This window comes from Phacochoerus africanus, chromosome 9 (assembly GCF_016906955.1).
Source record: "Phacochoerus africanus isolate WHEZ1 chromosome 9, ROS_Pafr_v1, whole genome shotgun sequence".
Lineage (NCBI taxonomy): Eukaryota > Metazoa > Chordata > Mammalia > Artiodactyla > Suidae > Phacochoerus > Phacochoerus africanus.
This window is the reverse complement of record NC_062552.1, coordinates 49251051-49264856: the sequence shown is the minus strand read 5'-3', so window position 1 is coordinate 49264856 and position 13806 is coordinate 49251051. Positions and strand designations below refer to the sequence as shown.

Genomic DNA, 13806 nt, shown 5'->3' with positions numbered 1-13806 from the left:
AATCAGTGGCTATTTGAGAAGCAGAAAATGATCTCCGTCTTTTCTCCCAGGCTCAGAAATCTCCATGAGGGAAGAGTCAGATAACGACCAAAACCAGAGTGACGATGGTGACGCCGAGACTTCACCAACCAAGTCTCCGACCACACCAAAATCGGTCAAAAGCAAAAACTCCTCAGGTACATACCGTTCTCCAGCCTGAAACTACAAACCAAGGGTGTGTGAGAGCCAGGCAGTGACCGGGTGGCAGGTCAGGCTGAGGCAAGGCCAGTGGGTGTCACGCCTTCTGTTTTTTGAGTGACTCCTGAGTGCAGGAACTTAACTGCGCTTCATCACCTGGGGGCGACTCGGGGCTGCAACACCACTGGGTAAATCCTGCTCTTCGGCCCAGCACAATCACTCCCCTGACCTCAGACAAGACTGCATAACCCACCCACTGCAGGTGTGCTGGAAGGCCCAGCACCGGGTCCCATTCAGGGATGATCTGAAATCAGAAGGTGTTTCCTGAGCTGCTGCTGCTGCCCGTCAGGCTCTGTGCTGGGCCCTCAAATCATCTGACACCTTGGGGAGGGGCCAGATCAGTCCCGTTTTTCTTTCTTTCTTTCTTTCTTTCTTTTTTTTTTTTTTTTTGGCTTTTGAGGGCCGCACCCGTGGCATATGGAAGTTCACAGGCTAGGAGTCGAATCAGAGCTGTAGTTGCTGGCCTACACCACAGCCACAGCAACGCCAGATCCGAGCCAGGTCTGTGACCGACACCACAGCTCACACAACGCCAGATCCTTAACCCACTGAGTAAGGCCAGGGATCAAACCCATGTCCTTACACATACTAGTTGGGTTTGTTACCACTGCACCACGACAGGAACTCCCCGTTTTTCATCTAAGGGAAGAGCTCTGCGAGGTTGTGGCAATGCCCATCCAGGTCTCAGACTCATGACCCTGGAGTGTCCTAGGGGAGCTGTGGGTCTCTGGTTCCCATAAAGCACCTCCCTTCACACAGGGGGCTCTGACTTACCCAAGGGTGAGGCAGGAGCTCACAGGAGCCCCTCCAGCCTCTGCTCCTGCCTACGAGGTGCAGCCTGAACCCCAAACTCCCCAACTACCCAGGCCCTCCAAGGAGACCCAGTGAGTCACAGGGTCACTCCCCTGCAGAGGGAAACTGCCCAGACACCCTGCAGGCCTGCCACAGCGTCTCAGATGCGTGGACGCAGAGCTCATGAAGAGTCAGATCACAGAAATGAGCTTTGTGTTTTCTTTCTTTCTTTCTTTTTTTTTTTTTTTTGTCTTTTTGCCTTTTCTAGGGCCGCTTCCCCTGGCATATGGAGGTTCCCAGGCTAGGGCTCTAATCAGAGCTACAGCTGCCTGCCTACCTACACCACAACCACAGCAACGCCAGATCAAAGCCGTGACTGTGACCTACACCACAACTCATGGCAATGCCAGATCCTAAACCCACTGAGCAAGGGCAGGGACCAAACCTGCAACATCATGGTTCCTAGTCAGATTCATTAACCACTGTGCCACGACGGGAACTCCATGTGTTTTCAAAATAAATTATGTGCTCCTCACAGCTTAAGTACTGTTACTTTGTCCTGAGAATGGATTGCTGTCCAGAGATTTACAAGATGAAGCTAAATGTTTCTGGAGTGAGAGTCTACTATCATTACTGCTAAAAAGTAATTAATTATCATTAATAGCATTGATATTCCATGGCATATAGCTTTTACACAATACTAAATACTTTCATCCATGTTAACTCTTTTAATCTTTTTATGCACCTTTTGAAGTAGGTATTACTATCCCTATTATCCAAAGATTACTCAGAGAGGTTAGGTAACTTACCCAAGGTCACACAGCTAGTAAAGGGCGGGGGAGGACTCTCTTCTCCACCTCACCATGCCAGGGAGCCCATCAGTATGAGTTACCGATGCCAGACATTGGGCAGGCTATGTGTTCATTCCGAATAAATAGAAAAAGATGAGAAAACTCAAGATGCTGTCCTCAAGCAGTCTGTGCTTTACCTCTCACGTAAAGGGTTTGGAACTACAGAGTGATGGAAAGGGCGGTTGGAGACCTCTCTGGAAGCAGGAGGGTGGCGGGACTGTCCCATCCCAGCAGGAGAAGCAGAGGGAGACATGACCTTTCCCTACTCCGAGGCTCCCAGGGGACTTCAACAGGGGAACAGACTCCACCGCCGCTGCCACCTGGCAAGCCCCAGGTGCAGCGAACACAGCCTGCCCCGCTTGAGACCACTCTAGCCTCAGACCCCTGGTTTCCTGACAGCCCAGGGCTGGACCAGAAAAGGCTAAGGAGTGGTTCTGTGCTCCCCACAGAGTTCCCGCTCTTTTCCTACAATAATGGAGTCGTCATGACCTCCTGTCGCGAGCTGGACAATAACCGCAGTGCCCTGTCAGCAGCGTCCGCCTTTGCCATAGCGACCGCGGGCGCCAACGAGGGCACCCCAAACAAGGAGAAGTATCGGAGGATGTCCTTAGCCAGTGCAGGTACGGGGCTCTGGTACAGCGCAGGTACATGGCCCACTGAGGTCAGCCCCTCAGCACAGCAGCAATGGCATGGCCTCTGGAACTTGTTCCCCTTCGGGTGTTAAGTGTCTGTTGCCCCAGGCCTTGGCCAGCGCTGAGCCTCCTGTCTGGAGGCCTCTTCCTCCCCATCCACCCCTCTCTGCTACTTGGCAGACCTGCTCAGAGTCAAGTCCATGGCCCGTGGAAGGCCGCCCACCCCCAGCCCCCACTTCCACAGCATTGGTCCTGCACAGCAGGGGCCCCAGAGAGCTCTGGTCCAGCGTGGCCCTGTCTGGAGAGGCTGCCAGGGTCCCCCAGCAGCCCCTGAAGGATGCAGCTCCTGGTGGCGGTGGGCAAGTATGGACTGTGCCCATAAAGAAGCCGTGATATCCAGTCTTACTGGTCAGGACCTGGGCTGGGGTCACATACGCCCTCATGCCCTGTCCAGAGCCCTCCTACCAGCAGCTGTGTGGGGCAGCCCAGCTTGCCCACATCTGGAGTGGAATCCCCTCTAGAGGCCAGCGCTGTTTCTTATTCTCACGTACCCTCTCTCTCCTCTGCCGTGTGTGCCGCCAGGGTTTCCACCCGACCAGAGGAACGGAGACAAGGAGTTTGTGATCCGCAGAGCGGCCACCAATCGCGTCCTGAACGTGCTCCGCCACTGGGTCTCCAAGCATTCTCAGGTGGGTGGGAGCCTCCCCGAGCGGGCTGCTGGGGACCCGAGGCCCTGCACCCCGGGAACCGGCAGGTCAGGAGGACCTGCTCAGATCCCCGGCAAGATGACCTAGGACATTTGAGGGGACAGGGGGCCTCTGGCTCTCACCTCTGAATGCAGCAGAGCTACCTCCCAGGGCCTGGCCCAGGGGGCAGCGGTCAAGGGCTGGTCCTTGATCTTGCCCAATGCCTTTTACCTTGGGGTCTGCGGGCTGCCCTGGCACCCTGCCACACAGCCAGTGAAGAGGGAAATGAGGCAGGCAGCCCGACAGGGGCGGAAGTCAAACCTGCAGCCTCCTCCTCTGGCCGGGCCGGGACTACCACAGGGCAGCTCGAACCTAGTAGCCAGAGCCACCCTCCCCTCTTCCCTGCAGGACTTTGAGACCAACGACGAGCTCAAATGCAAGGTGATCAGCTTCCTGGAGGAGGTCATGCACGACCCAGAGCTCCTGACCCAGGAGCGGAAGGCTGCGGCCAACATCATCAGGTAAGGGCTGAGGGCGGCCTGCTGGGACAGGGACCTTGCCCTGCCTGCAGACGGCTGGCCAGAGCCAGAGAGGTGAGAAGGGCCCTTCCCAGGCTGAAGGACCACCCCAGGCAGGTGTGCAGAGGATCTCAGAGCCCCGGGCTTCAGGGGGGCCAGACACCCCTCTGCAGCCACCTCGGAGTGGGCTGTCCATGTGTCTCCATCTCCCTGCCCCCTCAGACCTTGAGCTCCTTGAGGCAAGAAGGTGCCTGCCTCCCCATCCTTGCCCACAGACAGCACCTATCTAGCCCACACCATCCCATGTGGTAGCCACTAGTAACATATGGGTGTTAAATTGTAATTAATTAAAATTAGGTAAAATTTAAAATTCAGGAGGGAGTGGGATGGACTAGGAGTTTGGGGTTAGTAGATGCCAACTATTACATTTTAAATGGATAAGCAAGGAACTGTCACTGTATAGCACAGGGAACTGTAACCAGTATCTTAGGATAGACCAGGATGCAAGGTAAAGTAAGCAAGGAGTGTGTGTGTGTGTGTGTGTGTGTGTGTGTGTGTGTGTGTGTGTATCACTTTGCTGTACAGCAGAAATTGGCAAAACATTGTAAGTCATTGTAAGTCAATTTAAAGTTTTAAAAAAATCCTCTCTTAAAAAAAAAAAAAATTTCAGTTCCTCAGTCACATGAGCCACAGGTAGCTGGTGGCTTCCTATTGGGCCACACAGGTAAAGGGCATTCCCATCCTTGTAGAGGGTTCTGTTGAGCAGCACGGACTGGCCCTTGTTTCTGGGTGCTCAGAGAATGTCTCTGAATTGAATTAAATTGTCCCCAAACCTTTCCTTTTTCATCCTACCCTGACTGCCTCTCCTGGCAGAGGTCAGGGGTCAGGTGGCCCCTTGCCCAGGCCCTGCTGGCTCAGCCATGACTCGCTGTGTGCCCTTGAGTGAGGTCCTTCTCTGAGCCTCGTTTTCCTCCTCTGTAGAATGGGTGAATAATACCCACTTCAAGGGCTGTGATGAGGCTGCCATGAGATCACGCTGGCACTTCTCAAGATCTCTCGGGGAATGTGGGATGCAGGCCCCCTGTCCACCACCACACTCACCCAGCTGACTCAGGCTGCCCTCCCAGCCCTGCCTGGGTGTACAGGCTCAAAGTCAGGCCCCACTTCTTGCCCGGCTCTAGTCGTCCCTCATTGCCCCCAGGGTCATGGTCTCCGATCCAGACTTTTGGCCACTTCCTGCCTACAACCCGGTCTCAGCTTTCCTCCAACCAGACCATCCGCTTTGCTTTCCAGAGGCCCGTGCTGCAGGCCTCATTGTCCCACAGGCTCATGTTCTAGAATCTCTTCCAGGCCTCCCTCCCTTTAGTACCCCCCTCATGCATACATATGTGCAGGAGCACGAGCACGCGCGCGCGCACGCGCGCACACACACACACACACGCACATGCACACATACACACTCGTGCATAGTCAGCTACCAGGTCCTCCAGTCCCCCCTCCTCTTCCCCGGAGGCCTGTAGGGGCGTGCCAGGTCCCTGAGACCATTGACCAAAGTCACCCCCCGGTCAGGGTGCTAGTTCTGAATGCTGCTGGGGGCAGAGGAGAGAGCAGGCTGTGCAGTTGGGCAGCCCTGGTGCAGATGGCAGACCCACCAAGCTCCAGCCGTGGCACTGCAGGTGAGATCCCGCTGAGCCACTGCTTACCCAGAGAGAGGTCCCACAGGCTCCTGACTGCCCCCCGCCCAGCCCCACTTGGTTCTCAGGCTCATCCCCAGGATTCACGATAGCTGTCACAATGAGGGCACAGCCCCTAAACCTGACTCCGAGAGTCCAGCCTCATTCCCCACCACTGCTCAGGGCCCACTCTACTCCTCCCAGCCACCTCTGGGCCTTTGGCCACCACATGGCTACCCTCCACCGCCTCCTGTCCCTCCCATCTGGAAGGCCCCCCAGCACATCCTGCCCTCTCTGGCCCCCCAGGCCCGAAGCTCCTTCCCTCATTCATCCCATCATCCCACAGACATACAAGAGCTCTAGGGACCAGAGCTCCAGGGACAAGCTGAATGTCCCCATGCCCTCAGGGGCTCCCAGCAGATCTAGCAGAGGTGGGGCCAACACAGGGAGAGGGGGGCTGAGGGAGGCCCCGGAGGAGACCTCACCCAGCTGGGAGGGTCAGGGAGCTGAATCCCTCAGACAGCCCATCAAGAAGTCAGTGACAAGAGGAGTTCCTGTCATGGCTCAGCAGAAACGAATCCCACTAACAACCATGAGGTTGCCAGTTCGATCCGTGGCTTTGCTCAGTGGGTTCAGGATCCATCATTGCCATGAGCTGTGGTGTAGGTCGCAGACTTGTCTCGGATTTGGCGTGGCTGTGGCTGTGGCGTAGGCCAGCAACTATAACTCTGATTTGACCCCTAGCCTGGCCTGGGAACCTCCATATGCCGCAGGTGTGGCCCTGAAGAGACAAAAGACAAAAAAAAAAAAGAAGTTGGTGACAAGAAAGGCGACCCCTGGCTAAGCAAATGGCAGAGCACAGACAGAGAGGCAGAGAGCACTGAGAGCTGGGGGGGCTTGCACTCAAGGGCAGGGGCAGGGGCTGCCCTAGAGGTGAGGTGGGGGTACGGACTGCACTGGGCTCATCACGCCTTCTCATCCCCTAGGACTCTGACCCAGGATGACCCAGGCGACAACCAGATCACGCTGGAGGAGATCACACAGCTGGTGAGCTGGGCCTGCCGTCTGGCTTGCTGGCCAAGCCTGTCCTGCCCTGGCCTCCTGGCTCCCAGGACCCCCCACCCCTGACCCTTCATGGAACCCAGTCCAGCGGTTTAGGGCTGCCCTGACAAAGTTCCCCAGGCTGGGTGACTTAAAACCACAGAAGTTTATTGTCTCATAGTTCTGGAGGCCAGATGTCTGAATTAAGGGGTCGAAGGGGCCACACTCCATCCAAGGCTTTGGGGGAGGAGCCCTCCATGCCTCTTCCAGGGACTGGTAGCCCTGAGGGTCCGGGGCTTGTGGCAGTGACTCTCTAGCCCCTGCCTCCCTCATCACAGGACCATCTTCCTCCCGAGTGTCTCTGCGTCCTCTTCCCTCTGTGCGTGTCTGTCCCTGTGTCCAGACTTCCTGTAAAGACACCAGTTACTGGATTAGGCCCCACACTCACGGCCTCCTCTTACCTGAGGATGGCTGTAAAGAGCTTATTTCCAAATAAGGTCGCAGTCACAGGAAACAGGGGCAGGACTTCAACACACCTTTTTTGGGGTGGCAGGGGGAGTCAACCCTTGCCGCCACCACCTCCCTTTTCTTCAGCCTCTGCCTCCCATCCCTCCTTGGCCCCACCCCTCCCTCTGATCACACGGTCCCTGGAAGGAGGAGGGTGAGAAGTCAGGCCTGTGGTGGATGGGCCGCCCCTGTGCACTGGTGCTGTGCAAAGCTCTTAAAGACGCGAGGTACTCTTATATGAGTGCTGGAGTTCCCATTCTGGCCCAGTGGAAACTAATCTGACTAGGATCCATGAGGACGCAGGTTCGATCCCTGGCTTCGCTCAGTGGATTAAGGATCCCACATTGCTGTGAGCTGTGGTGTAGGTCACAGACTCAGCATAGATCTAGCGTTGCTATGGCTGTGGTGTAGCTCAGCTCCAATTGGACCCCTAGCCTGGGAACCTCCATATGCCACGGGTGCAGCCCTAGAAAGACCAAAAAAAAAAAAAAGGGTGCTGCAAGTTTATGGTGTGGGCAGTCAGCTATAGCTCCTATTTGACCCCTGGCCTGGGAACTTCCATATGCCGCAGGTGCATCCCTAAAAAGAAAGTGCTGCAAGTTTATATCATTATCCCATCTTCCAGATGGGGCCTCTGAGGCAGGAGAAGGTCAAGGGCCCCACCTAAGGTCATGGTGAGTCGGGGGGCTGGTATGTTGGAGTCAGGTCTGGCTGACCCCAAAGCAAGAGTGCGTTCTGCACAGCGCGCTGCCTCACCTGGCAGCCAGGATGCAGTCGGTCACTTGCCCAGACATGAGGGTACCCAGGCAGAACTCCTGGTGGCGTTCCATTCAGTGGAAGGGGACGATGGTCTGTGTGCTTCCAGGGCCTGGCTGAGCCCCCTGTTTTCCAAGTTGGCGACGTGCTGCCACCACCACAAGTCAGCCCCAGAGCCCTGGGCCCCTGCCATCCATCACTGCAGCCAAGGAAGTGCCAGGCCAGCTTTGAGCTCCCCAGAAGTGGAGATTATGCAGCGGGGTGGGGGGCATGCTGGCTCCCTTCTCAGACTGGCTGAGTGGCCTCCAGTCTGTTCAGAGTAGCCAGTGTGTGGCCTTAGGACGCTGGATCTGAGCCCACGCTTCCCTCCCGTCTCCTCTCCTGGCTGCTGGCTGCTTCTCCTGGCCCTGGGGATGGGTGGGGCCACCGTGGGGCAACTGGCACCCTGCCTATGCCCTCGCCCCTAAGAACAGCTCTGCAAGGCTGGCCTGGGGACTCCCAAGTGCCCCCCAGGCAGGGAAGTTCAGGGGAGTGGCTGCCCCCTGCCCTTGTTTCCAACTGGAATGTTTACCCTTCAAGAGCAGCCTGAGGCGCTCCCAGAACAAAGGGCTGTCTAGCTGCCCTGGCGCTGACCTGCCTCCCAGAGCCCAGAGAGCCAACGCAGGGCACAGCCAGTTTGGAGGAGGTCCTGGGGCCTCGACAGAGAGCAGAAGGGCTTCTTCTTTCGCAGGCCCTGTGAAACATGGAGAAATTGGTCTGTCTGGCCTCTGCTTCCACAGTCAGCCCTTTTCCGAGGCCACCCCAAAAGGGAGCATAGGAATGGCCCACTGCTTGCACAGCCCTGCTCCTCCCACAGGCCTCTCGGCCGCTCGGTGCCCACTCGGCCATCCCCTCGCCAGGCCGGACCAGGGCCTTGGGTCCTGACAGTTCAGCCATCCTGGGCCTTCAGGAAGGGGTTGAGCTGCCCGCCTGCCACACCTGCTTCAGAGGCTGGGGGCTCCTCTCCACGAGGGTCCTTACCCTGTAACATGGCATCCCAGGTGGCACCTGCTTCTTTCGTCCCACGTCCCCACTGCCTCCCTGACGGTTTGTCATTTCCTGATCACATTGTGTCCCCCGCACTGCGCCCCTGCATCGGGCTCCTGCGCAGACCATTCCTGCCCAGGGCAACTCTGTCAGGGGGAAGGCATGGACCCTCACAACACACACACACCACACACATGGACGCCACACACATACACATCACACCATACATACACCATGCACACACACCACACACACACACCACACATGCACACCACACACATACACACATCACATACCACACACACACACACACGTGCCACACACATACACACACCACCCACATACACAGATGTCACACACATACACACACCTCACACACATACACACACCACACACACACCACGCGTGTACACAGTTGGCACACACACACACACACCACATGTACACACACTACACACACATGGACACCACACATCACACATATACACATACCACACATACATACCGCACGCACATACACATCACACACATACACGTCACATGTATACACATACCACTCACGCAGGTACACCACACACACACACCACACACATATACAGAGCACACACATACACAAGTATAAACACCCCCCCCCACACACACACACACCCCACAGAGGCTTCAGTAGGAGCTCTTCCCTCCACTCTCCTACCCTCTGTCCCTGTCTGGGTCCCGGGTCTGGAGCTCGTCTGAAGTGAGGGACTGTTTCCTGGCCTTTCTGTCTGCGGTGTCCCTCAAGGACCTGGCAGTGCAGGCTGAGGAAGTAGGAGAGAGAGTCCCCGTGGAGGAAGGACAGCTGGTTCCTGACATGGGGCGGCCCCCACTTTCCTCAAGATCAGTGCAGCTTCCAGGGGCTCAGCCAGGCAGCTGTCCTGTGGGCACGGGACAGGAGCCCTGTCCCAGGAGGTAATCACACCTGTGGTCCCTATCTGCTAAGGAAGTTTAAAAGGAAACTTTATGGGAGTTCCTATCATGGCTCAGTGGCTAATGAATCCAACTAGGAACCATGAGGTTGCGGGTTCCATCCCTGGCCTCGATCAGTGGGTAAGGATCCGGCATTGCCATGAGCTGTGGTGTAGGTCGCAGACGCGGCTCGGATCTCGCGTTGCTGTGGCTCTGGTGTAGGCCGGCAGCCACAGCTCCGATTAGACCCCTAGCCTGGGAACCTCCTTGTGCCATGGGAGCGGCCCAGAAATGGCAAAAAGACCAAAAAAAAAAAAAAAGGAAACTTTATGGAGACAGCCATAGACCCAGACAGAACCCAAAGGGAGAGACGTCACAGCCTGGAGTCAGACGGCCTGGGCGTCCATCCCATCGGCCAGTTTCTAGCAGGGTGCCTGGGGAGCATCGCAAACCTCTGAATGTCTCTTCATGTGTTGGGGGTGAGCAAGGACCCAACGGGCCATCCTGAGGTACAGCACAGGCCCGCACACACACGGAGCACAACAAACAGTGGCACCCAGCCCCTTCTGCCTGTCCTCCCCTCCGGTTGTCCGGCCTCCAGGAGAGCCTCCCCATCACGTCCCACCCAACCACTTACCAGAATCGGGATGGAGGTTCCCTCTGAGAAGTGGCCAAAAAGCCAGGAGGTGTCCCTCCTGGGCCTAACCGGGACCTTGCTCCCTTCAGGCTGAAGGCGTGAAGGCCGAGCCCTTTGAAAACCACTCTGCCCTGGAGATCGCGGAGCAGCTGACCCTGCTGGACCACCTTGTCTTCAAGAAGATCCCTTATGAGTGAGTGGGTGCGGGCGCCAGACCTCCCCCACCTCCTCCTCAAGCACCGTCTTAGGCCGCATCTTTGTCCCTGAAGCATGTGCAGTAGATTTCTAGAGCCATAGGGATTGACTCTCCACAGCTTGAAACAAAAATGCATGTGCCGGCAGAGAGGAGGGAGGGTTCCCTTCCCGTCCCCACGTTCCTTCCTTACCACCAGCTACATGCACACACACACACACACACACACACACACACACACACACACACACACTTCCAGAAGCATCTCTTAACTCGGCACTCCTTTTCTGCAGTTCTGGAAAAGGAGTTATATGTTCATGCAGGTGCACCCATGTGCCTGTGAGCAAATGTGCACACACATGAGTGTGTTGGTCTCTGTGCAGGAGCAGACTTGGGGGCAGCTCTGGGCTTTGAAGAAGCCCCATGGCCTGGTTGTTACCAGCTCTGGCCTGTAGTCAGTCACCCCCAGGTGTTCGTTGTACCTATACGTCTTACATAATTTTGTGCCACCTTTTATTCATTTAATCATATACCAAATCGTATCTGTAAACCCCATTTTTAATAACCGCACAGTATTCCCTGGCAGCGCCCTAAGCCATGGGGTTGTTTCCAGTTTTTACTTTTATATTTAAAGCCGGGGTGGGAGTTTCCGTCGTGGCTCAGTGGTTAACGAATCCGACTAGGAACCATGAGGTTGTGGGTTTGATCCCTGGCCTTGCTCAGCAGGTTAAGGATCCAGCATTGCCGTGAACTGTGGTGTAGGTTGCAGACGTGGCTTGGATCTGGCATTGCTGTGGTTCTGGCATAGGCCAGTGGCTACAGCTCTGATTGGACCCCTAGCCTGGGAACCTCCATATGCCATGGGTGCAGCCCTAGAAAAGGCAAAAAAGATAATAATAATAATAATAATAATAAATAAAGCTGGGGTAAGTCTCCTTATAACTAAATATGTGTCTGGACTCCTGACAGTTGTCCTAGAATAATTTCCCAAAGTTGGAATCACTGGGTCTGAGGTCATGAATCATTGTAGGGCTTTTGATCTCTGCTTTCCAGAAAGACAGAGCCACCCGGCAGCACAGAGGCCCTCACCAACACAGGGGCCACCCCACCTAGACGGAGAGTGCTGGCATCTTAGAAACCTGCCACATCTCCCGGATGCAGAGACAGTAGTTATTTTAGTTTGGGGTTTTTTGTTAGTTTTTTGTTTGTTTTGTTTTAGCCACGTCTGCAGTATGTGGAAGCTCCCGGGCCAGGGATCAAACCAGCGCCACAGCAGCCACCCAAACTGCTGCAGTGACAAAGTCATATCCTTAACCTATTGCACCATAAGGGAACTCCGACAGTATTCTATTTTTTTGTTTGTTTGTGTTTCTTTTGGGGGCCATATCCCCAGTATATGGAGGTTCCCAGGCTAGGGGTCAAATCAGAGCTGTGGCTGCCAGCCTACACCGCAGCTCACAGCAACGCCAGATCCTTAACACACTGAGCGAGACCAGGGATTGAACCTGCATCCTCACAGATACTATGTTGGGTTCTTAACCTGCTGAGACGCTACAGGAACTCCGACAGTAGTTATTCTTCATTGGCTCCCTCCTGCCCAAGGATGTCTGCAAAGGTCACCCTCACAGTCAAGGTCAAATAAGGAGCCTCTCCTGGAGGCCTGGATGGTCTGGCTTCCCATGAACTCACCATTACCAGAACCCACTGCTGGCTTGGCTGGCAGGCTCCTTTATCCTCCTTTCTGGCTCTTTTTTGTGGCCTTCTGTTCTCCCTCTTCCACAGACCAGCTTCTGCAAGGTGACTGGAAAAGGTAAGTTCTCCCCATCACACACAAGATCCAGAACAAGATCTGATGTGCCCACCGTACCGTACCTCACTTCAGCCTCTCGCAGAACCCTGTGAGGAAAGTACTCTCGTGATTCCTGTTTCATGGATGAGGAAACTGAGGCCATGAGCTGTCAGGGGCTTTACCTGAAGCCACTCATCCGCTGCAGAGCAGGACTAGACTTGATCCAGGGTCCTGTCGTCTCCAGGGCTCTGCAGAAAGTCACTTGCTCAGAAATGACAACTTCCAAAAGCAAAGAACTCAGAGTTCCCTTATGGCCTAGCAGTTAAGGATCCAGTGCTGTCCCTACTGTGATGTGGGTTCAGTCCTTGGCCCAGGAACTTTTGCATGCTGCGGACACAGCCAAAAAAAAGCAAAGCAAAGAACTCAAAGAAATCAGCAAGGCAAACCTAACCTCAGCTACCCTGGGTTTCTCCCTTACTTCCTGCAGGGAGTTCTTTGGACAAGGCTGGATGAAACTGGAAAAGAACGAAAGGACCCCTTACATCATGAAAACCACCAAGCATTTCAACGATGTGAGTATGGGGGTGGGGGAGGGGGAGGGGCAGTGCCTTTCTCTGCGGGTTTCTCTTGGGCAGGACTCCCAGAAAGGACTGTTCGCTGGAGTTCTTTTTTAGCCCTGTAATCTCTATGCATAATTTCATTGAAATCTCACCCTAACGGTAAAAGTTGCAAGCTGTTATCACACTTTTTATTTATTTATTTATTTATTTATTTATGTATGTATTTACTTTTTTAGGGCCGCACCCATGGCATATGGAGGTTCCCAGGCTAGGAGTCAGATAGGAACTGCAGCTGCCGGCCTACACCACATCTACAGCAACACAGGATCTGAGGCACATTTGCGACCTACATCCCAGCTCAGGGCAATGCTGGATTCTTAACCTACTGAGCAAGGCCAGGAATCGAACCTGCATTCTGTACTGAGTCAAGATAGGAACTCCATCATACTTTAGGTATAAAGAAACTGATAGGAATTCCTGTCGTGGCTCAGCGGTGACAAACCCAACTAGTATCCATGAGGGCACGGGTTCAGTCCCTTTCCTCGCTCAGTGGGTTGGGATCTGATGCTGCAGTAAGCTGTGGTGTAGGTCGAAGACTTGGCTCAGATCCTGTGTTTCTGTGGCTGTGGTGTAGGCCAGCAGCTGCAGGTCCAATTCGACCCCTAACCTGGGAACCTCCATATGCCCTAGCCTAGGAACCTCCATATGCCTTTTTAGGTGCGGCCCTAAAAAGACAAGAAAAAGAAAGAAACTTATACTCTGAAGGACAGAGGCCTAAGATCTCCTGACCGTGTCTGGTGGCTCGTGGCCTTCCTCTGCCACCCAAGGAAAAATATCTCTCCTCGCAACTTCCCCACTTTTGCCTGAGCTCCAACCCCTGCAACCACAGGAACCTGCCCACTTCCAGCCTCGTGACAGCCTTGGGGGCATTTACACTCAGCATCTTCATTCCTCTGGGTTTAATCA

At 55.0% G+C, this 13806-nt stretch overlaps 1 protein-coding gene across 1 annotated transcript in view; it reads left to right on the top strand.

Moving 5' to 3' along the window:
- The window catches only part of RASGRF1 (Ras protein specific guanine nucleotide releasing factor 1), a 123085-nt gene that overhangs the window by 88792 nt on the left and 20487 nt on the right, over positions 1-13806 (top strand). The window contains exons 16-22 of the mRNA XM_047797156.1: positions 51-176; positions 2330-2500; positions 3095-3201; positions 3607-3719; positions 6376-6436; positions 10388-10491; positions 12768-12852. Of these exons, the coding sequence (XP_047653112.1) occupies positions 51-176; positions 2330-2500; positions 3095-3201; positions 3607-3719; positions 6376-6436; positions 10388-10491; positions 12768-12852 (767 nt within the window). The remainder of the gene's footprint in view (positions 1-50; positions 177-2329; positions 2501-3094; positions 3202-3606; positions 3720-6375; positions 6437-10387; positions 10492-12767; positions 12853-13806) is intronic.